A 23081-nucleotide genomic window follows, 5' to 3' on the forward strand; every position below is an offset into this window, starting at 1 on the left:
ATGTATATTTAAAGAAAATACAAAGACTGAGTTTTTGCCTTAGCATTAGCAGCTACTAAGTATTTTTGTTTTTTCTTTTTTTTTTTTCCTTCCTTTTTTTTCCTTTTTTTTTTTAAATCTGGAAAGTAAATATGAAATGTTTTGGTGATTTTCTTTCCCTTAAGCATTTTCTTCCAAGTAATCTAAGAATAATTTTCCTCCAGATATTTTTCTTAAAAGTTTCCGTATAAAACCAAGCGACCTGAAAGAAAAACTGTATATTATACATGAAGAGAGTGGTGGACTTACAGATGAACAGATTACAGCACTAAGAAGGTAATCTTTGGGGTTCAATTATTTGTTTATAATATATGCTACCTTTTGGAGAAGGCATAATCTTCTGTAAAGAATGCGAAATTCAGGAAAGATGCTACTGAGACATTCGATCTACCCTGACTGTGAATAGAATATTAGGGTTGCACATAGATATCCCAGTCCTTGCAACTGAAATTTTAGAGTACGTCCCCAAAATATCATTTTTCCCCGTGTTGTGTAGGAAAGAGGATTGCAAGAAGCGACAGCAAATCTGACATTTTGTGAACTGGTTACAAGGAGCAGAGTTAGTAAAAGAATAAGTTATGGCAGTGAGCAGAAGTAACTTGATGAGAAAACTTTACAACATCTCTTACTACAGCCTTACTGTCTATTGTGGGATCAGAAATGAAAGAAACAAAAGGAATCCTGTTCCCTATTTAAAATTGGTTTGGAGAGGAGGAAGCCAGACAAGTGTTAAAGGACCTTCATGGGATGATGGGATATTATCAGTATTTCTGAATGGCAGAGATTTGTGGGTTTACAGCAGAATGCAGATTTTGGTATCTTTAAAGAAATTGAATTGCTATATGGAGAGAAATAGATTTCAGGAGTGTAAGCAAACTATTGGCATGTGAAATTTGTAGGAACTGGATTGTATCTCTTTGAATCGTTTAAGACATAGCAAGAAAGGAAAGCAGTGAGATCCTAAAGCAGTGTCTGTTATAATTCCCAATCCCCACGTGATAACTGTGCCATTTCATTACACACATTCGTATGAAAATTTGATGTGAAATTGTTTCTTGCTTCAAAATGAGAAAACATTTGAGTTTTTTGCTAGAGTGAGGTTGGAAAAAGATGATGCTGGCAAAGGAAGTGAGGAAGTAAATAATCGATTTTGCTGCCAATGTGTGTACTTCTTGTAGAATGAGTTTAACTCTGGCCTGAAAATCCTGATCCTAATCAGTACCTCAACAGTTATTTTAAATTCTGCAGAATCATGCCTGTACTTAGAAAGTGATGTGAACAGGAAGAACAGACAGGTAACGTATGGAATTGTTGTCATTATGTGAGATTGCTTGTACAAAGCTTGCCTGAGGTACGAAGGGATATGGAGAAGAGACTGAATATTTAAATGTTTTAGAGTTGTAGAATCATAGAATGGTTTGGGTTGGAAGGGACCTCCAAAGGTCCTCTAGTTCCAACCCCCTGCAATGTGCAGGGACATCTTCCACTAGATCAGGTTGCTCAGAGCCCCGTCCAACCTGACCCTGAGTGTTTCCAGGGATGGGGCATCTACCACCTCTCTGGGAAACCTGTACCACTGTGTCACCACCCTCATCATAAAAAATTTCTTCCTTAGATCTAGCCTGAATCTACCCTCTTTTAATTTAAAACCACTACCCCTTGTCCTATCGCAACGTGCCCTACTAAAAAGCGTGTCCCCATCTTATAAGCCTCCTTTAGGCACTGGAAGGCTGCTAGAAGGTCTCCCTGGAGCCTTCTCTTCTCCAGGCTGAACAACCCCAACTCTCTCAGCCTTTCCTCATAGGAGAGGTGCTCCAGCCCTCTGATCATTTTTGCAGCCCTCCTCTGGACCCACTGCAACAGGTCCGTGTCTTTCCCATGCTGAGGACTCCAGAGCTGGACTAAATGTACCAGTGTTCTCGAGGAAGTGTCTATGCTGCCCCAGTGCTTTACCAGTTATACCCCACACTGGTGCACAGCAGCTTATGAGCTGGTGAAGGTAATGGAGCTCCGTTGCCTTTCAAAAGCTGACCTTAAAGGCTTCATTCAAAAAAGAAAGATCTTACTACAGTACTGCAGTTTCTAATTGCAGTGGTGGAATTGGTCAGGAGATAGTTGCAGTGAAATATCTTGGACATTGAGAGTACTCTCCAGCTACACACGTGGCCGTCTCTGGGGAAACTAATGGTTGGAGCTGGCAGAAGTGAGGAAATGTCTCCAGTCCTGCAGCACAGCAGAATGCTTGGGGTCTGGCCATCCCCATTTACGAAGGCAGCCTTTGCTCACATCTCTGTTTGAAGGAAAACACTGAACACGCTCTGTTGTTCAAGCTCTAATACAGCACAGCAGACTCAGTCCAGGATCCCCATGCTGTTGAAATTAGTGTAACATCACTGAGATCACTGATTTATAGCATCTGGGCTCTTTGCCATCAGACAATAATAGTAATAATAATGATGGCAATGAAGCTTGAAAGGTTTTATTTTTTTCCTTGAAGATTTCAGAGTCTTCCTTTGATAGCAGTAATGCTGAGGAAATTTTTCTAGTAATGGAATGTGTAAGAGAGATTGGATGCTGCATTGCTATGTGCTATATAGGATCAAGGATTCTGTTCCTTGGATTTTTATTTATTGCCAAAATCTAGGAATGCATGTACAAATCTTGTAGTAAAAGGAAGCTTATTTTTCCCACCCCAACAATTTTAAAAATGTTACTGAAATAGATGAGATGCTTTGCAGAATTGAGGGTTGGATTTCCAAGGCAGTTCAGTGTTTTACAGCTCCCATTCACACACCTCATTGAAGGGGCAGACGCTTATATTGAAACATTGGCACTCAGAAGTTTCTCTTGTACAATGGACTGTAGTGGAGTTGGCATGATACAAGTAGCAGGACACTTAGCACTTTTGAAGACCTTTCACTTGATTTAGGTGCTGTGGTGGAAAATTTTACCGTTGAAAGCTGTGGCCTCCAGTTAATTGAGAACCTGTGGTTATGACAGGAGTTTAAACAGGATAGTCAGGGACTGGAAAACTAATCTCTGTGCAAATTATACCTGTCATATTGTCTAAGCTTGAGCAGGAGGTCTAAATTCTACTACTGTAAAATGAAAAATATTTAAAGCCAAAACCAAGGCTACATTTTCAAGATGGTGACCAGTGAGTAAAATGTTCTGCTCATGTATCCAGTGAAGGTTAGTGGAGGTGGTGGAATGTTGTTAGAAACTTCAGGGCTTATTTTGATACGGAAACCTTTCCATAGTTCTCTGAATGATTCTATATCCTGACATCTTAAAATCAATAGCGAAGCACTCTTTGTCTCTATAAACTTAATGTTTCATAACAGTGTGAGAATTTTCATTGCACAAAATCCTTTAGAGTTGCATTCACATAAAAAGATATTTATGGAATGCATTCACATATTCTTGTGCTTCCTTTTCCATGGCTTCCATTGTTTAGTGCTTTAAGTGTTAAACCTTCTAGATAATCTGTTAGTTTCATTTCATATATATATATAATACATGGAATATCAGACTTCTGATTAAATGAAGATATTTGCTGTCAGCTTTAACAAAAATGTTCTTTGAATTTGCTTAAAAAGTTAAACTATTTTTAATGATAAATAAAAAAGCTTTCATTTGCCAAGATAACTGTTATTTTTAGATGAGAATTCATTTTTTTCTTGATGATGAAGTGTGATGAATGGAATATTTTGTAATCTCCTTTAATATAGATTAAATAATTCAAAACACGGCAATTATTCAATTGAAGTGTCATATTAAATTATTGACAACAGTAAAAAAAAATCTTATTGTATGTCCTCTATTTAACGTGGTAAAATCTTTGCTTTATTTTTTCCGTCTTTGAATAAATTTCCTTACTTTTAATGAAAACTTATATTTATCCCCATGAATGTTTAATCATACTTGCTACAAATTTAGTAGGTTGTTTGCAAAGAAAGAAGAGAAGATAGTAGACCTGAATACTTATTTAAGATTCTTAACACTCCTTCTCATATGTTAGCTATAACATCGATTTCATTTTTCTTCTTTAAGATATGCTACGAATTCCCATAGTGTATCAGTCAGACAGGCAGGAAGATCTCCAAAGGAGGGGAACTGTGGTGGTGTGAGTTTATTTTTCCAAGTGGAGGCATGTTTAAAGATGTCAGTTTTCTAAAAATCTGCAGCTCTGGAGTACTGTGGGAGAACATTCTGTTGCCTTACGCAGAAGGATAAAAGTTGCAGGTCTGTGTTATGTGCTATCCAAACAAAAATGAGAAATGGATCTTGCATGTGATGCAGTGCTTAGAGAGACAGAAACACCATTGCCCACTTCTGTTTCATCAGCAATTAAAAAAGCTTTAGAGGTAGGAGTCAGTCAGACCATAGGGCCCACAGGTTAATCACACCATAGCATGAATCTGCTCTGCTTTTGTGCTCATTTTTTGAAGAAGATATTGCTGGAGACAAGCTGAGCCAGCATGGCCATAACTGCTCAAAAAGTGTATATTGTTTCTAGGTGCTTTTGGAATGTTCATCCAATGTATCTGCAGATCATTTTTGCCTTCCATCGTGTAGTTGCCTCGAATGTCTATAAAGTTCCAGTTGTTAAAGAGTAAATATGTGGTTTACAGAAACCACACTAAACAGTAAGAAATTCTGATGCATGCAATGGAGGGATTGTTTTATGTTACAACAATATAGAATGAAGAGGAAAAAGGACATCTAATTTTCATTTGCTGTTTTGCAGATACATGCCAACACCAAAAGATGCAGAAAGGTACCAGTCATTCAAGGGGTCTCCTTCAGACCTGCATGTGGTTGATCAATTTATGTTAGAGGTAAGAAGGTATTAAAAGACACCATATGCTATTTCTACCACACTCGCTTCTAGATAAAACCACTACAAGAAGCTGTTGTTTGAAACTTATATTACAATCTCAGCCAGGATCAGTGTAAGACAATTTATCTGATAAAGAGTTGAGACAGGTAGATATTTTGAAGAGAACCATATGGATCCCTTTGCTTCTCCATGTCACACAGCCTCCCCTTCCTCCAAAGTAGGAGCTGATTTATTCTGAGTTAGATTTCCACAATCTTTAAGCCTAAAATTATATGCATTTAACTATGCTCGTTCACAAGAAATGAATGTCACTGATTTTAATAGTGTGTGGTCCTACTAGCATAGTGTTTTCTTGAATTTGCATATGCAAATGACGCATGTTCAGGTATGTGATTTTTCTATTTGCCATAGTATATCTACAGACTTAAGGCCTAGAATAAAATTAATAAATGAGCACAGAAATTAGGAAAACTGTCATGCAGCTGAATTACTCAATAAATTATGAAAGATATATGTGCATGGGGTTTGATTCCTATTCTGTTCAATTCTATGCAGATGTGTAAAATCCCCCACCTAGGCCAGAGGCTGGACCTCCTGCTTACCATACGTGAGCTCCCTGTGAGCATGAGAGATTTGGAGCCTGTAAGTAACATGACTCCTTTGTAGTGCATTTGCAGTCAAAATCTACCAGTTAGATAGTAGAGGGCCAAGTGACCTCAATGCATTTCAAAGTGCTGTAGTTATGGAGGTTTTGTTCTGTTTATTTTCCTTTTTTTTTTTTTTTCCCCTATAGCAAAATATCTCACAGTCCATAATGTGAGCAATTCATAGTGTAATAATCCAGGCAGCCTAGTGTATAAAGAAACATTTCATGGCACTGTTCAAAAGTAACAAGCAAAAAGGTTAGGAAAATTTAAAAAAATCTCTATGGGTCATGACATTGATAGCCAAGGAATTGTAAATGATGTGAAACTATTAGAGACAGGCTAAATTTGAAATACAGTGGCACTATCAGCTGGTGCACTTGGAATGCACTTGGAATGTTTTGTTAATCCAAGTATTCCACAGTACTGGTTCAAAACAAAACACAGTAAAAAAAAAAAAAAAAAGAGAAAAATGAGGGCTATGATATGCATGTATATACCTGTATGTACATTTAATATCATTAATATCATCCTTATCCCACTAAGGTTCATGAAGCAGTTGCTAATGGGCCTGGCAGTGGAATAGACATCCACAAAGGAGGAAGAAAAGAACAGGAAAGGATTTTCAAATTTTTATTTGGCATTGTTAAACTTTCTTCTTTGGCCAGTGATAAGACAGAAGCAAATTTCACCATTAAAATCCAATTCCTTTTGTGGGGAGGTTCTTGCCCCACAAGCTGAAAGAATCGATCTAAAGTCATAGATACTTAGAGCAAGTTTATTTGACCAGCATCTCATAAACATGTACTATTTTCAGAAGACTGAAGGAAGCTCTTCACCCTAAGTATTATAGCACTGAATTGAAATGTTGCATCTTCCTGTTCCAAACTGCTGCCTTACCTGCCAGGGTTTGTATATGCTTTGATTCAAAACAAAGTATTTCAACATGATTCTGTTTCTATGAAAAAGTTTCAAAGGTTTTGCTTTCATTATGCATGGGAATGAAAACAAAATTTGAAAGTTCTGCAAGTCTGAGTTGTTATCCTTTGGCTGTGATTAAAACCATAGTAACAGCGAACGAAACTCAGAAGAGGAACAGATGGAACACACTGGGGAGATGCAGAGATTTCTGACCCTGCCTGGTACAATGTTTCACCTTTGCTGTCCTCCACTGAAACCAAATATTTGAATATTTGGAAGCTATTATATATACTGTTAGCTTTGAAGGATATTTAATGTTCATTGAGGAGCTGATTAGTTGTCCAAGTATTTTCTTTCTTATGTACGCTAACACGTTTGTAAACCATAGATTATACACCTAAAATTCTATGGAACAATCTTAATATTGGCTTTCAGCACCCTCTGGCCCTGTGGTGTGCTATAAATGTTTTAACAATGGCTTTCAGCTCTCCTGTGTGTTTCATCCTTTCTCTGTTTTTAAATTTGTGTGTTGGTGACTGATGAAGAGAGGTGTGGTGCTAAAAAAATATATATTTCCTAATTTAAAATAAAACCACCTCTTGTATCTATAGCCCTAGAAGGGAGGTGGCTTCCCGGGAAAACAGAAATTGATACTGAGTTTGATTACAGGAAATTATTCTTCTTCCTTGTGGGGAAACTGTGCTAAGAATTTTGATAAGATAAGAGTCTTCAGCTGGTATAAACAGAAGGGAGGGAGGTGAAGGATGGAGAACCTTATACTGCGCTTCAGGCTATCTGCTTCCCCTGATGCCTGACATTTGGTGCAATCTGGTGCATTCAAACAGCAAAATACTTTTTCTCCAGAAGCATTTTTAAGAGATGAGGTTGAAGTTGTTTTGGCAGGGCCAGTTTGGCAGCCAGAAAGGATGTGACCTCCACTGGGGACAGGGTAACTGTGCCAATGCTAGCTTTGTCTTGGTGGGAGACTTTTAACTGGTCCTTCCTGAAAAACTCTGGCCTGTTCCCCCAGGGAAGTTGAATAGGAAGGTATCCCTCAGCTAAAGTGTGGCTTGCTTCAGGTGGGGACAATGAGGCTTTTGGAAGATATAGGCGCCATTGATTTACTCACATTTTCAATTTGAACTGAAGGAAGATTTGTGTGTTTCAGCTAATAAACCAGAAAATCCAAGCGAGTAAGCAGCTGCAATCCAGCCAGAAATTTGTCGCTGTCTTGGAGTACATTTTAGCCATTGGGAACCATTTAAATGAAAACGCTGGAAAAGAGAAGGCTAAAGGATTTCGATTGTCGTCTTTGACCAAAGTGAGTAAATGTTCTTCTTGCCATTAAAATCATCATATTATAAGGTATGTTAGCCATTAATATTAACTCAGTTTTGCCCTGAATGTGGGGAAAGGCAATCATTTTTAATGAGTAGCTAACATTTTAACATCTGCTCTTGGTTACACTAGAAACAAAATCCTGTTTAACAATGTGTTCTTTAATGTGTGTTATAACAAGATGCATTTCCCCATTTCAGACAGCAGCACTGGCTAGATGGGGGCATTGTGGTGTTGAACACACTGTGTTTCTAATGAGGTAGAACATCAAAATGCTGACTGCCCTGATGTTAAGATCCCCTGGCTAGAAGAGGCATCTGAGCTGCAGGTCCCTGGTTAGATGCAAGTTTAGACAAATTGTATTTTGCAGTTTTGTGCAGACCACTGTTGTATGGACCTCTTCATTTCACTGTGGCCAGAGGCTGTAACTACAGCATTTCTTCCGTGGTAGCTGCACTTTTATGACACTGGAGTAATTTCTTAGTGCTTCATTTTACTGCAATGCAAAGGTCTTTTAAGTGGTACAATGTCATTTTAAGGTAAACATTCAAAAGTAGAATATAAATGAATTAATAAATTGAAAAGGACCGAAATTTAACTGCAATGGTTTTACCCCCCCCTTCCCCCTTCTCCACTGGATGATTGAATAGGGGACAAAAGTGGCAGCTGTGATCTTTACTGTTTCCTGGCAGAGATCTGCTCTACAAGAAGCATCATCTACCTCTTAGTTCTCTAATTGTCTCTTCACTGACCTACCACTTGCATGACATTAGGCTGGGTTTTCCATTGGTTTTAAGGAAACTGCTTTCCCCTCTTCATCAGAATTTTCCATCAGAAAATGTTGCTCCTGAGCACCGGGTTTTTTTCCCCTCCTCCACCCAATAGTGACAGAGCATCATATTTTTATCCTAAAAAGTAGGAGAGAGATACGAATTTCCTAAGTTGCCTTGTACCTTTAACACCATTGTAAGATTATGCCTGATCTGTAAATAGAAGAGAGACGGATTTTTATTTTGTTTTTGTAAGGTATCTTTCCCATCTGGAGACTTTAATATATGAGTGAGTGATTTATAACTCTAGTGACAATTCTGAGATGCAACTTGCATTCTTTTTTTTTTTTTTTTTTAATATGTAATGGCTATAATACCACATCTATCATAATGAAAAATGCCTACAAAATTATTTTCTGCCACAGAGCATCTTCCCAGATTCAATTAAGGAACTTTGCTGTCTTCATGAACACAGCACGCTGCTTTTAAGTGGAAAGGAATAATGGCTGTGTTTGGAGGTCCAAAATCAGTTGCAATCAATTAGGATAGCTTAAGTTGAAAGAGACCCATGTGAATAAGGAGACACAAAAGAACAAGGAAGGTCAACGGATATGAAAGTGTGAAGCTGATCTTAATCAAGAATGTCTGTGAAATGGCAGATTGAAAAGGAGAAGTTTAATTTCATTGTGTTTTCTATTCTTGTCAAATTTACCTGGAAGCTATCAACATCCCTGCTGTTCCTTTTTTTTTCTTTTTTTTTCTTTTTTTTTTAAGTATAATAGCTCAGTCTGTCAATTATTGCTCTATTCTATTTGCAGTTACCTCTGTTGCGGGGTAAAGAGAGGACATTCACCTTGCTTCATGCCCTTGTGGAACAGATCTTCTTACATGAGCCTGATCTGGCCAAATTTTCTCAGGAGTTGACAGAATTTGAAGCTGTTCCTGATGGTAAGAGGAGGGAGGGGAAAAAAAATCAACAAATAAAAAATGAAGTCCTTCAACTTCTGTGGAAACTCCCGTCCTCACAATATGAATGATACTTATTAGCATGTTTTTCCCCTCTCTCTTCCTTTCCAGCTTCCATGAAGGGCCTCAGTGCTGAAGTTGATGGTATGTAAATGTGGTTTCTAAATTCAGAGAATGATTTTCATACATTGTGCAGTCATCTGGAACAGGTTTTCATTGCACTTCTCTAGTTTATAAAGAGAGGTAAAGGTTCAAAACATTAAGGTAAAGCGTTGCCATGGTGATACTTAACCTGCCAAGTTACTGTGAAGAATGTAAAAAAAAGAAATATTAAAGTATGTCCAGGTGGCTTAGAAATATAAAAAATATACTGCCCATGGTAGATAGAGTTTATCATAAACTACAAATGCTAAGTGATACAAGTGCTCTGTCAAAGTTACCGCTGTAACAGAGTCTCTGGGAGCAGGCAAGGCAGCAGGAGAAAACTTCCTACGGTTCAGTCCTGAAGTTCAAGAACTTCTTTGAACTGAACTGGTGTCTTCTCTAGAAGGGAGTCCAACACTAGTGAAGTCAACAGGAGGGAACAGAATAAGGTTGTTCGAATGCAAGATAGATTTTGGGAGACATTTACAATTTACCACTGAACAGTACCATAAGGTGACCGGTGAATTCAATGGATTTCAGATTGAGCCCTTTGAGAGTTGTTTGTTAGAGAAGGTGTATGAGTGGATGAAAAAGACTTGTATTATGTTGAAAGTTTATAAAAATCTATATTTTGAAAATGTGGCATGGTTGTTGACTGTAACTACAGACCAATATATCCTTGTTCAGCCTTTGATAACATACCTGAATGATAGTCGCTCTCAGCTTTCAGTTTGAAAAACCCTTGCGCCTATTCTGCTGGGCTTTGGGAGTCAGACAGGCACATAGCTTGAGGCTACTAAAGTGTGTTTTTATTCTGTTCCAAGAAATTCCAATCAACTTTTTAGGAGACATAAGTAAGTAAAAATAACACTATTTCCCTTCAGTCACTTGTGTTCCTTTGGGGACAATGTTGGTACAAAATCACTAAATATTTTAAAGACAGTTTTGGAAAGTCATGGGTAAAGTGGTACAACGGACATGGTACCAGAAACTGTTGGGAGCTGTCAAAGGAGGTGAATCATGGGAACTGGAGGAGATTGACTGGCCTCTTCCCTCTATGGATTCCTGATGGGCCCAGCATAGGCTCTTATCTGCTGAGTCCCATTCACCAGTGCAGAGAGGAAAAGAAATGGACCAAATGCCACTGAAGCAGCCTTTCTCACCACATAGTTCGAGGCACATCCTGGGGCTCATCTGGTGCAAGTATTGCATGAGCACAGGGGGAGGAAGATACTAGACTGCAGCCTGGGTCAGTTCAGGACCAAGCTCTTGGAGCCAAGCCTGTATCCTCTTTTCCCCACGTTTCACACCGTGAGAGCTCCCATGGTAGCAGTATGATGTAGTGCTTAGTGTCAACTGACAAGATGTCTTACTGTTACATAGAGTAGAATTTTTGTTCTTTCATCTTTAAAGGAACCCTGAACTTTCTACACAAAAATGTAGGTTTGAAGAATGTTATTTTCATTGCTAATCCCAATGCTCAAAGCTAGAAAAGGTCAGATTTACGGCTGCTGCATAACCATACTATCGACCTCTTCATTTATTCTGCAGTTGCTGTGATATGATCACATAATATTTTTTTCCATAAGACCCATGCCTCTTTCAGGATTTCTATTTCAAAACAGAAAGTTAATGTTCCTAGATGAATGTATTATAGACCCATATTCTCCTAAATTTTCCATGTGTCCTAAATTAGACATTTGCGGTCCTTTGGACGCAACTGCATGCTAGTAAAATTTCTCATTTTCTTTCTCTTTTTTTAGTTTTAAAAAAAGAATTGGAAAACGTTATTCAGTGCAGGCGGCTTATTAAACCCAAGACAATCAAGGCAACACCCCAGGAGTCACAGTTCTGCAAAGAACTAAAGGTAACTTTACCACAACCTTATTGTGGGCTGGAGGTAAAGGATGAGTAATCTGCTTCGTTTGTGCTGACACCTGCCCTGAGAAGGGAGTCAGGAGCATTTAAGGGAAAGTGGCCTTTTATTCCCCTCTGATAGTGTCTCATACTACAAGCTGCAGAATGAGAAATGCTTTTCAGAGTTTCTGCATCTCCTGCTTTTGCTTCACAGGCAAATGGGCTGGAGTGGATGAGGAACAGGTCAGCCCCGTGGCTGCCCACAATAAACACTTCGGAATAATAGCAATTTTAGAGCTTATATGAATTTGTATTAATTTCCTCTGCCCTCAGACAGAAGGGAAAATAGCCTAGAGAATCACAGAATCGTTTAGGTTGGAAAAGACCTTTAATATCATCGAGTCTAACCATAAACCTAACACTGCCAAATCCACCACTAAACCACGTCCCTAAGTGCCACGTCTACGTGTCTTTTAAATACCTCCAGGGATGGTGACTCAACCACTTCCCTGGGCAGCCCCTTCTAATGCCTGATAATCCTTTCAGTGAAGAATTTTTTCCTAATATCCAATCTAAACTTCCGCTGGTGCAACTGGAGGCCATTTCCTCTTGTGCTATCGCTTATTACTTGGGAAAAGAGACCGTCCAAGAAACATCATCCGAGGGCATGCCTAAATTGTAAGTATAGGTTGACCTAAGATGATTCTGCCCATGCTAGTGGCAGAACAAGCTGGGTTGGGGGACCCAACAGAGAGGCGTCCAAGTGGTCTGTAGGGAGCCCAGGTCTGGCCAGGAGTCAGCAGAGCCAAACACAGCACTTATTAGCTCACGTACAGAGAAGTTAACGAACTCTCAAGAGCACTGTTGCGCTAGTTGCGAACAGGACTACTTCCAGCGAAGGCATTCCCCACTCTGTGGTGTGGACGTGTTCATCTCTGCTGTCGTGGGTATCTTTGTGCTGTGCTTCACTGGGTGGTGTTGGCATCTGCTCAATGCATACGTCAAAAGAACCATGGTTAAGAAATTTGATTTCGAAAGTTAAGTTTCTGAGGCTCTGTTTCTGCCTCCTTAAGAACTAGCAACTGGGGGTGTTTGCTTCACATGCAAAAAGGCTAGTATACGTCAAATGTGAGTGGAAATTAGGACCTTATGATGCTTATCTAGTTCTGCCAATTTTAATAAATTTAGGTAGTGTCATTGGATGATACAGTAAAAAATTCTCTAACATTGATGTTTCTTTTTTTTTGTCTTTGATGTCTTAATATTTGCAAGGAAATGTGTGAGCTTGATGTATGCTTATCTTTTTTGAAATGTGAAATTTTTGTGACATGAAAATTTTGACTTGAATTATCTTGTTTTCACTGCTGTTTAATTCCTGCTTTAATATTATGCTGCTATACCAAATTAAGAAGTTTTATTGTATTACAGGATTTAATTCAGAAATATGAAGGGGATCTATCCCAGCTGTCAAAAAGATGTGATGAAATGAAGAAGCTTTATAGCAACATACTGGTACCTATCATATTAAAATGCAATGAAAATAAATCTACATTTCTTTAAAAAAAAAGGAGGGGGGGAGGGCATGAGAAGGAAGTGCAAGAAGTTCCCATACTTCCACATGCTTTATAGTTATACTGTCCACAGAAACTGAAAAAAAAAAAAATCACATCCAACAGTGGTGGAATGTTTTGAATGAAAATCTGGCTTTTATTTTTCTTGAAGTCTTACAGTTCGCTTTTTAGAGTGTCTGTGGCCCAAATATCAAAAAGAAAAGTAGATTTTGGCAACTTCATAAATTCAATAAGTTTAACTGTTGAATGTTTTCAACATGTTACAGAAAACATGTTACGGAAAACTGCATGTTTTCTGGTTCCTACAAGCAATTGTGTCTTTGGCTGGTAGGCAGCTGCAAATCTTGTGTTACTTGAGCTGAGGGTTTTTTCTAGTGACAAGCTTATAGTTCAGGGCATTGATTTAGCTACTGTTATTCCAGTGAGAGGAAGACTGAGATAGAGATGTTAGTAGTAGCACAGATCTAAAAATGAGCAGAGCAGAAAGGAAGCTCCACAGGCAGAAGATTTCTGATATAGAAACTGTCTGTTCTTGTTTGTTCCTATTATATTCACCCACACTTGCACTGGAGAAGCACCTAATTTTCTCAATAGTTTTTTTCCTCTGAACAGAAGCAACCCATCTAGGTCCAATACACTAGAAAATGTTTTTTTGGGTCAGAGGGTCACACCAGAAGGAATGGTAAAAGCTCCACGCTGCAATTTTTAACAAAATAGCATGTAGATTCCTCATTTAGTACAATATTCTTGGAGTGTGTTAGGAATTCAGGAGGTCTCTGCTATGGTAATGGTATTCCCTGGCAGAATAGTCACACTAGGATGTTTTAAGGAAAGGGACAGAGTTGCTGAAATGCAGTACTAGTCTCTGAAACTGGAATAACTTCCTGGTCATGGGATTAGGACATGGCTTTAAGTGGTGGTGGTGGTTTTGCGGGTGGTTGTGGGTTTTTTGGTTTTTGTTTGTTTGTTTGTTTGTTTGTTTTTTTAATGAGAGGGAGGGATTATGATAGGCAAATGTTACACAGAAGATACAGCCAGGAAGACCTTTGGGGGCCCATCTGAACAGACTTCGAAGATTAGCGAGCTGTTTGAGCAAGGACATTTAATTAGTTATGTTTTACTAAAAGTAGTATTGTAACAATGTGCAAGGGTTTCTTTGTGTCTCTTGCAGCCTTCCACAAACAGGGAGGCAAGCCAAATTTGTATGTAGATGAAGAACTCCGTCCCAAGCCTTCAAAAAGGGTTGAAGGACTGGGATAAAGCAAGAAGAAAAAAACATGGAAAAAATAGCGTAAATGAGAGAATTAACACTTGAGTTACATGAGTGGAAATGGCTGAAGAGTATTCACCAAATTTAAAAGTGGGGAGATTTGTGCTGTAAAACCTTTGGGGGGACACTTCTTGCATGGGGTATGGAAGAATCTGACCCATTTTACCTAAAAGCCATCTTCAGAAGGAGTTAGCGTTGTGCGGCTGGTCCTGCCTGCAGAGCTGTGCCATGCCCGGTGAGGGCTGAACGTGCCCTCCTGCACGTGCACGCTCTGTCACACTCCTTCTGCACAGACATTCTTTCTCTCCAGCTGCGTACGTTCAGCCAGGAGGCATTACATGTGTGATGCTGCGCTACAGATGCATGTGTGAGGCTCTTCGCTTTCCTTTCTTGTATTGGAAACTCTCATCTGAGACTCTTATTTGCATCTGAAGAGGATTTCATTTTCCATGTAGCTGGAAGTTTCCTCAAGTTTTAACCCAGCTGTTTTTTGCCCTCCCTTCCCCGTTATTCTCTAAAGTTAGGCATTTGATATATTTCTCTCCCTTAGAATGGATTTTTTTTCTTTTGAATAATGTTATTGCTAGACAGATCTTTTTTGCATATTTATAAAGCAGCAAAAATGTAAAGCAAATATAAAATAGGATGGGTGATCAAAGACCAGGCTATCATCTCAACAGCACTAGAAAGGAATAGTCTAGCTTACCAGGGGGAATATCTGATCTGGAAATGTGTTGTAGGTAGCCATGGAAATCATGTTGCACATAAAGCAAAAATCCACAGGCCTACCTTTATGATTTTATATTCTGCTTATAAAATCAATAATGACCTTGGCATGTGACACTTCTATGGAATGAACAATAAATTGGGGATAACTGCCTGTGGTATAGCTGTGGGCTATCAACTTCTCACAGATGGTCATTAGCTCCAGGAAATACCTCTCTCATTACTGTTTAACTGATGGTACACCATGGGTGAGTGGCGAGCCGTGCCAAAGATCAAGGGCTCGGAGCACCCAGGAGGTGCAATTAGGAACACAACAGGCAAAACTATTAATCAGGTGTCACTGGTTAATGTTAAAGTTTTTGTGACTGGATTATATGTGAGTGGTTTCTTTTACTGTGTTTCTGATTTCCAGGCAGAGGGTTTGCTCCTAGGAACGTTAGATGATGTGCAGGTGAACGCGTTTAGATAATGACAGATACCTATCCAAACCTTTCTGTGCATTTCAGTCGCAATCTGAACTACTGAAATACAACTTTATTGCTGTTCAGCCTGGGGAGAGCCGTATCCCCCAATTACAGAGTAGCTCTCAATTACAGCCAAGATAAGAACTTGCAGCAACACAAGATGCCTTTTAAAACTTTTTGATGAAGCCTTTGGAGCACTTTCTCTAGATTAGTTCTGCTCAATTAGAAAGCCATTGCAGGCAGAGTTATGTTCTTTAACTCATTGATCCCATTAAGAGGGAATCTTTGAAAATGATGACAAACCTCTTGAATTAAAGCTTAGTAACAGATTTAATATGAAAAATCCTTTCCTATCCTAGAACTGGAGAACGTATGTGGAAGTGTTTAGTTAATGCAGGAACTGCTCTCCTAGTACTGAACTTTGTAGTATGACTGCCTTTCACCTTTTGTTTTATAGCAGAGCAGACACAATGCCAATATTGTTCACATCTTTTTCAAAAACATTCCATCTGTTCACCTTTTTCAGGTGAAGGAAATAAGAGAACAGGGAAAGGTGGCTCTTTGATAAATTAGTTTTTCTCCCCCAAATGTCTGCTTCCTTATGATTATCTTTGTTTGCAAAGCAAAATGACAGGAAAGGGAAACTTTTTGGCTTGAACATGCTGCTACCATGCCCACCATAGAATATAAACCATATCCCTAATTTATGCATTTTCTTTTATGAATGGGTTCATCTAACAAACTGCAGAGCCAGGAAGCGTCACGATTTCTTCAGCTGGAGATCTATAGTCCAGCCAGAGAGACTGGGTTATACAGAAAGCCAGGTTACTGAAGTAATTCGATGACAACTCCTGGGGCCACTTTTACTTGGGATGATTTGGATCTCAGCTTGCTGGAGATTTTAACCAGCTCTGTTTTCTTCTTCTTTTTCTTGTTCTTGTTGTTGTTCTTCTTCATTATTAATAATGAAGATGTTTAACTTTTCTCTTGCTCTTTTAATTTCTTTAAGATCCTGGACATGGTTTAGATTACTTGGATATACTAATGTTAAATATTCTTCTCTTTCAAATTTACAGGTGAAATTTGGGGAGCCGCAAGACCTAGACTCTCAGGAACTATTTGGGTGGATATCTTCATTCATTAGTGAGTTTAGGAAGGCCTGTGCTGAAGTCATGCCATAAGGACAACACAAATCGTATAAAGAGGTGAGGGAAGGAGAAGTCCAGGAAACAATGTTGAAGTTAATTGGTTTGAAAGTTTCTCTACTAGTAAGTAGCACGTAGACAGTATATAGTCTGTAGAGCAGACTTGATTTTGAGAGAGGTTCAACTTATAATGTGTGATTTGTAAGTGGTATTTGACCTGTAGGATGACAGATCACCTACAAGTCTCTCCCTCATTTTTTCTGATGTACGTGCTTTTGTACCTTGAGATGCCTGTGTATTTAGGAGACACTTTTTTGACACTTTATAATTTCTCTTTTTAATCTTTTCCTTTGATACCCAGCCTTCTGACTGAGTTTTAACTATTACTTTCAATGAATAAGTTCCTGTATGGTGATCTAATTTTTAATTATTTTTGCTGTACTTTTCTAAATAATACTTTACAAGATTTATAATGAAATGTGGCGCTGTTACCCACAGAGGAGACTATTTAGCAAAAATTCTTGTTTGTCCTTCTGCTATTAAAGCGTTGCAGCCTTAGTATGCAATGGAGAAAGTGTCTGGTTGGGTGATTGTTGTTTTTTTTTTTCCTCCCCCAGAGTACTAGAATAAAATAGTGCTTTTTATGGCTAATGTCATGTATTCAGGTAAAATAGAAGTCAATCAATATGTGAGATTTGTGTTGGCAGGAAGAGAAAAATATCGGAGAAGCAAAATAAAAATGTGTCATGAGGCATCTAAGTAATGGATACTGGAGGTAATTTTCCATCGTTTTCAAAAGAGAAAATACTTCTGTTGCATTTGTTGGCTTTTACATATTTTTAATTAGAATAATTATCTGGAGCTCAAATATACGAGAAGAAAAGGGGGCCTATAAATGCAAAGGCAAAATGGATGTGTTTAACATTGAAAGCAGAAAATAGTTCTAAAAGGTCATTGATAAAATTTGGCATTTTCTCTATGAGTTTTGCAAACAGTGTTGTTTGAGGAAAAGTGTATTTATTACCTGACTTACTTTAGGTCTGACTGCCCAGGTCTCACAGTGTTTGGGCTTTGATAGCAATGCTGAACACTCTCCCTGACTTCAGTGCTAAAAGGAGTTAAGGCTAACCCCTCTGAAAGGCTTAGATGCACTTACATCAAAAAATTACATTATCACGACCTTCTCTCAGCTGGTATATAAAATTTCTCTATATCCAGCGTTTCATTTGCTGTTCTAGATGCGACCACTGCTGAACATGTAGGTATTTAGAGAAAGGTCCAGTAAAGAGCCTGGGCACCCACCAGCTAGGTGCTGCAATATGTAGACTTTTAGTGCTGGTCATGTCAGACAGTAAAGGACAATCACTAGGAATACAGAGACACTTGGACACTGTCTGGAAAGGGGAGACAAAAGAAGCCCAAGATTTTTTTCTTGTCTTGGCCTCAATACTTTAAAGGGCATCGCAGGCTGCAGTTCCTGGGAGCTTACAGCTTCTGATGTGCAATGACTGGCAGCACACCCCTATGTGAAAAGGCAGAAAAGCGTTCCTGCAGCTAATGCACCCATCGCCAAAGGCAAGTGCTTCATTTCACATCAACCTTGCCAAATCTGCTGAGGGAAGGGGATGCACCTGAACCCTTGCCCTCTACGGCTGCTCCTGTTTGGAAGCCGAATCTGGTCCCCAGGGCAGGTGCACACAACTTCTGTTTCAAAGAAGTAAGCAGGGATCATAAGTGCTCTTTTAAAATGGTAGTTCCCACCTCTATTTTGAGGAGTCCCCAAGGAAGTGGGATCCTTTCCTGAAGGATTCAAATCCTTATAATCCTCCTCTTAAAGGAATGCTCTGGCCCAAAGGTGTGCTGAGCAGCATCTCATTCCTGACCAGTGAGCGATAACTCCAAGGAAACGCCTTCAATAGGAGGCATCAGGTGTTAAGCAAGTGCACCGATGAGCAAAGAAACAACTGCTCTTCCAGCTTTGTGAGAAGCAAACCTGGCACCAGCCGTGAATGCCAATGGGCCTCACTGCTTAACTTCTCTGCCTTAAATCCACCCCTCCTCTTAGAGGATGCCTAGAAAGATCTTTGAGGAAGAGCCTCACAAACTATGTATTTAGTACGCTTAATATCCTGTTCCAGGCACCTACCTATCATATATAGAAACTGTCTCGCATGAGGTAGAGGATGCCTGAACTAGAGCTCTGCATTGCAGCAGCAGCAAAGTACCCAGTGGGTCCCCTCAGGTTTGTACCGCCAGCGTCGCTGCCATCTGTAAGCTCTTGCATGTCTGCACTAACAAAGTGCATCATTTTGGCTTCTCAACAGTCTTGTCAGGACTGTGCTTCCAGTTAGAACATGCAGTCATGTTTCTCAGAGGCAAAAGGAATAAAATAGAAAACAAATAGCAAAAGTAGTACCCCTGATACTTATTTTACAGAAGCAAATAAAGGCATTTAATTTTACAGAAAACATATTGGCTGTATTTGCCTCAAGTCAGCATCAGAGCAGTGACATCTGGTTGACCCTGAAGTCAGTGGCATCTATCTATGAACCAGGAGCTACAGCTTACACCACTCATTTCTGATGGAAAGAGGAAAATTAAAATCCTTTTTAATTTCTTGCATCTCTATACCACAATGCCCTATACAGTGCATGTATGTGCATCATAAACAACACTTGCAGATTTTGATGTGTGTTGTTACTGCTCCAAAATCTGAACCATCTTCATTTATATGTGAATCATGTAAGATAATCCTGAATACAAGCGCCATTTCCATGGTATCAAGATCCCTGCATCCCTGAACAGCATTCGTGATGGTCATGATAAGTTTCATGTTTTTCTACCATTACCTTAGCTTAGGAGTCCTGGGAAGTCTCTTTTAACTAAATAGATTTTTTCCCTTTTTTTTCATGACTCACTTTTTTCTCCTAGTCTTTTTTCTCTATTGTTATATCTAACAGCTTGTACTTGTTTTATAGCTCAGCTGGCATGGCCTCTTCCAATTAAAAATATATTCTACACAGTAGTCGATATCTGTGTCTTTGTGTGAATATCCTGGAGCATTAATTTAAAAAATTAATGTCCAAATGAAGGTTCGAGCCCCTTCAGAGAGCATGAAGCTTTCCTATGGAGTCAGAGTTTACCGAGGTGACATGTTTCAATTTTCTCAAGCAGGCTATTTCTTCAGTGCTTGTGAGTTTCAGTGACCTCCTGATTTATATGTAAAAATAAATAAATAGACTTTGTTCCCTACCTCATTCTTTCTTCCCAAGTGTTATTTTGCATAAGACTGGGTTTTTTCAAGTCTCTTAGAGTCAACTGTATTACTAAATTTTAATGGTATAAAGAATAATAGTTGCTATGCCTCAACATTTATTTGGAATTATATAGACAAGCTCTAAGTTTCCATGTGGATAATGTCCTTGGAATCTTTCCTTAGCAGCTGACAGTTTTATCCTGCAAACCTGTAGTCATAAAAGTCAAAGCGTCGGGTGAGCCTTCTGTTTGTGGAAACTAATATAACTGGGAGCACTCCGACAAGTAGCAACCTGCAAGAACTGTAGTATTTTTACATCTGGGTTGTTTGTTTCCCTACAAAACCCACAGAGCTGACACTTGGCATATTATGAAATATGAAAGTTTAATGATGATATTATGTAAGTAGTTCTGCTCAGTAAAATTTGTCTCAATATTCAGTTGTGTGAAGTAAGGCTGTGGGTCAAATGCTGTACTGATTTTTCTTTCATGACAGCTCAGCTGCATAAGAACTGCTTGCTCCAGAAGGAAATAGAGATCTCTTTTGATAGTTTGTTTCCTTAAAATGCACACTACTGGTAGTATGTGCAGTACTTCAGCAAGAATAGGAAAGATAATTTCTGGATCTCATATAAGTTGTCTTCAGCAAAAACATGACTGAGAGAAGCCCCACACTCCTGGATTGGAGCTCCTGATAGAAATCCCTGACTTTATCTGCCTGCCCAGCGTCTCAGTGTATTCAAATCTGCCCTGAGAAATGCTGTAAGAAATGGAGCGCATGTAGGCATGGGTCACTGGACTGACTTGAGCTCCCAGTGGGGCCAGTGTTACATGTGCACCAGCACTCACAAGGGCTTTCCAAGAATTCACAGTTTGAAATACAATTATCTTGCCCCAGAGGCAGAAATTTCCCAGAATTTCCTCAAACCAAAAATAGATGTAAAAAGCTGAGGTCATCCAACACTAGACTCAGAGGAAAAAATTTAACTTCCCAAACTGGACAATTATATCCTAGGACAGTTGAACTTTGCTTTCCAGTTTTCCTATTTCTTTCCTATTTGAATTGGCAGAAGACCAGGTGACAGGCAGGGTGCGCCTGCTAATTTGTATAAATGAACAGTAAAGCAAAAAATAAAAATTATGGTCCCTTAGAAAGTGTTCCGTGCATAAAAGCTTTGCAGTCACTTATGTATGCTGGTCTTTCAGTTTGAATTAATGCCTTTCAAATACAAACACCAATTGTAGGAGAAAAAAATTGTCTCAGACAAAGTGAATAAAAACATGGGGTCTCTAAAAGGGAACCTGTTGGGCTCTCACTGTACAACAACTAAAGCCTGAAAGCATTCTTAGAAAATACTCACTCCTGTGCCTAAGAAGTTGCTGCTAATGACGACTCAGAAGAACCACAAACAAATTTCAAGCTGCTCGCCTTAAAGAAGAATATATTAAAAACTTCAAACTGAGGGGCTGCTTTGACGAAGTGCTGAGGTGCTCTGACTCAAACAGGGACTCAAAAAGCTTTTGGTGAGATCCTTCCCTGCATTGCTCGCAGAAGTTTTGCTGTCGACATTCATAGCACCAAGATTTTATTCCCTGATTTGAAAGACATTTGCAGACTGCCAAAATGTTCAACTATTAAGTTTTCTCACCAAACTAAATGCAAATATTCATTTTTTCACTGTTGCTGCTCACTACCCAAGTAGAATGTACCTGAAGTTGAACCGTCTACTTTATTCCCAGAGTAACAAAGAAAGGGAGAGTCTTTTAATGAAAACACTAACTCAGACTCATGCAGGTATGAATCCTTTGTGCAAATAAGGTTTTATTTAGCTTTCACTTGAGTATTTCACGTCACAGCATATTACTGCAGCTGACGTGATAGGTCCAAGAAGCAGACTGCGCTTTCTTGGATATACATTGAAATGATTGCAGGGGTTGCTAAATGTGCTTAAGCCTTACGCTTGCTGTGTGTTTACCCAGGGATGGATTTTGCCCATATTTGTAGAATATTTTAGTCAAGGACAGTCAGCAGTAATTAAACAACAGAAAACTACAAAGTAGGTAAATATAGCTTTAAGCTCATTTTACAAATAAGGCATTTGAAACAAAAGGTTTCAGATGCAGACTTTAAGTGTCTGGATGCAATTTAAAAATGCTACAATGTGTTTTGAAACATAAATAACTGACACTCTTTTGCTTGCACAAGGATAAATAATGGGTGATTTATCTATGGTGATGTCATTTGCTCACGAGCATTAAACTAAAAAAATAAAATAACCCCAAAGGTTGTTGTCCATAAAGATCAAGTACTGATGAGCATATTTGTACCAAAACTCTTCTTGCAGCTCCTAGAAATTTTCCTGAACAAGCTCTGTAGCACTTGGCCTGAAATGATGTAATTATAAATAGAAATTTGCTGAACTCAATTTCAAAACAGACGCTTTTCTCAGCCAGTAAATAATTCCCAGATAATATCCCAAGTTGCTGTCATTAATGCTTAAATTGAAGTTTGTTATTTGGAATCCTGCCATTTAAAACAATCTGATGTCTCACTTTGTTGTCAGGAATTAAGCTGATTAGGAAAATTAAAACCAAAATCCTTTTGATTACGGATTTACTGAACTTGTCCTGCGAAAGGACAACCCGGCTGCGATGACTCTGCTCTCCAAGCTAAAGTACAGCTCTGGCTGCATTTGATGAAACAGCCCTGCGGAGCCAGCCTGCAGTGTGCTGAGCTGACGGGCGCTCCTCCGGCTCTCGCAACTTCTCATTTAGAGGCACTGGTTGTACCATATCCGTGCGGGTGTGCTGTGCAAAATAGACATTTCAGGGAATGAAATTTAGAAAACAGTTGTGATTCATTTCAATCGCTCCCACCTCTTCCCCTGGCAGCTGTGCAAAAAACTGTCAAGTGTTATTGAGCTGCACATAGAATATGACTGTCTCGAGATTGGGACAGTCAGTTGGAAGGAGGAAACCTAAGTGCCAGTCACTATTTCAAGAAATGTTTGTATATTTTTATGTTGAAGCTCCGTTGGTTAAGATAAAGAATCACCACTGGTACAGAAGCCAGAGCTCCCATCTACCTCTCTTCAAGACAAGGCTGTGGGCTATAGACTGAGGAGCTA

The 23081-nt window shown here is 39.0% G+C and overlaps 1 protein-coding gene across 3 annotated transcripts in view; it reads left to right on the plus strand.

Moving 5' to 3' along the window:
* Positions 1-19948, plus strand: part of LOC104314000 (uncharacterized) — a 45387-nt gene extending 25439 nt beyond the window's left edge. For 2 of the 3 annotated variants that reach the window (XM_069804796.1, XM_069804779.1), the window contains 9 exons: positions 204-315; positions 4790-4880; positions 5438-5524; positions 7616-7768; positions 9374-9503; positions 9633-9665; positions 11429-11532; positions 12951-13034; positions 16630-19948. In XM_069804796.1, coding sequence (XP_069660897.1) covers positions 204-315; positions 4790-4880; positions 5438-5524; positions 7616-7768; positions 9374-9503; positions 9633-9665; positions 11429-11532; positions 12951-13034; positions 16630-16734 — 899 coding nt within the window. In that variant the 3' untranslated portion in view covers positions 16735-19948. The remainder of the gene's footprint in view (positions 1-203; positions 316-4789; positions 4881-5437; positions 5525-7615; positions 7769-9373; positions 9504-9632; positions 9666-11428; positions 11533-12950; positions 13035-16629) is intronic. The other variant, XM_069804786.1, reaches the window with a different exon arrangement.
* The last annotated feature ends 3133 nt before the right edge of the window (positions 19949-23081 follow it).

This window comes from Haliaeetus albicilla, chromosome 2 (assembly GCF_947461875.1).
Source record: "Haliaeetus albicilla chromosome 2, bHalAlb1.1, whole genome shotgun sequence".
NCBI classification, from domain to species: domain Eukaryota; kingdom Metazoa; phylum Chordata; class Aves; order Accipitriformes; family Accipitridae; genus Haliaeetus; species Haliaeetus albicilla.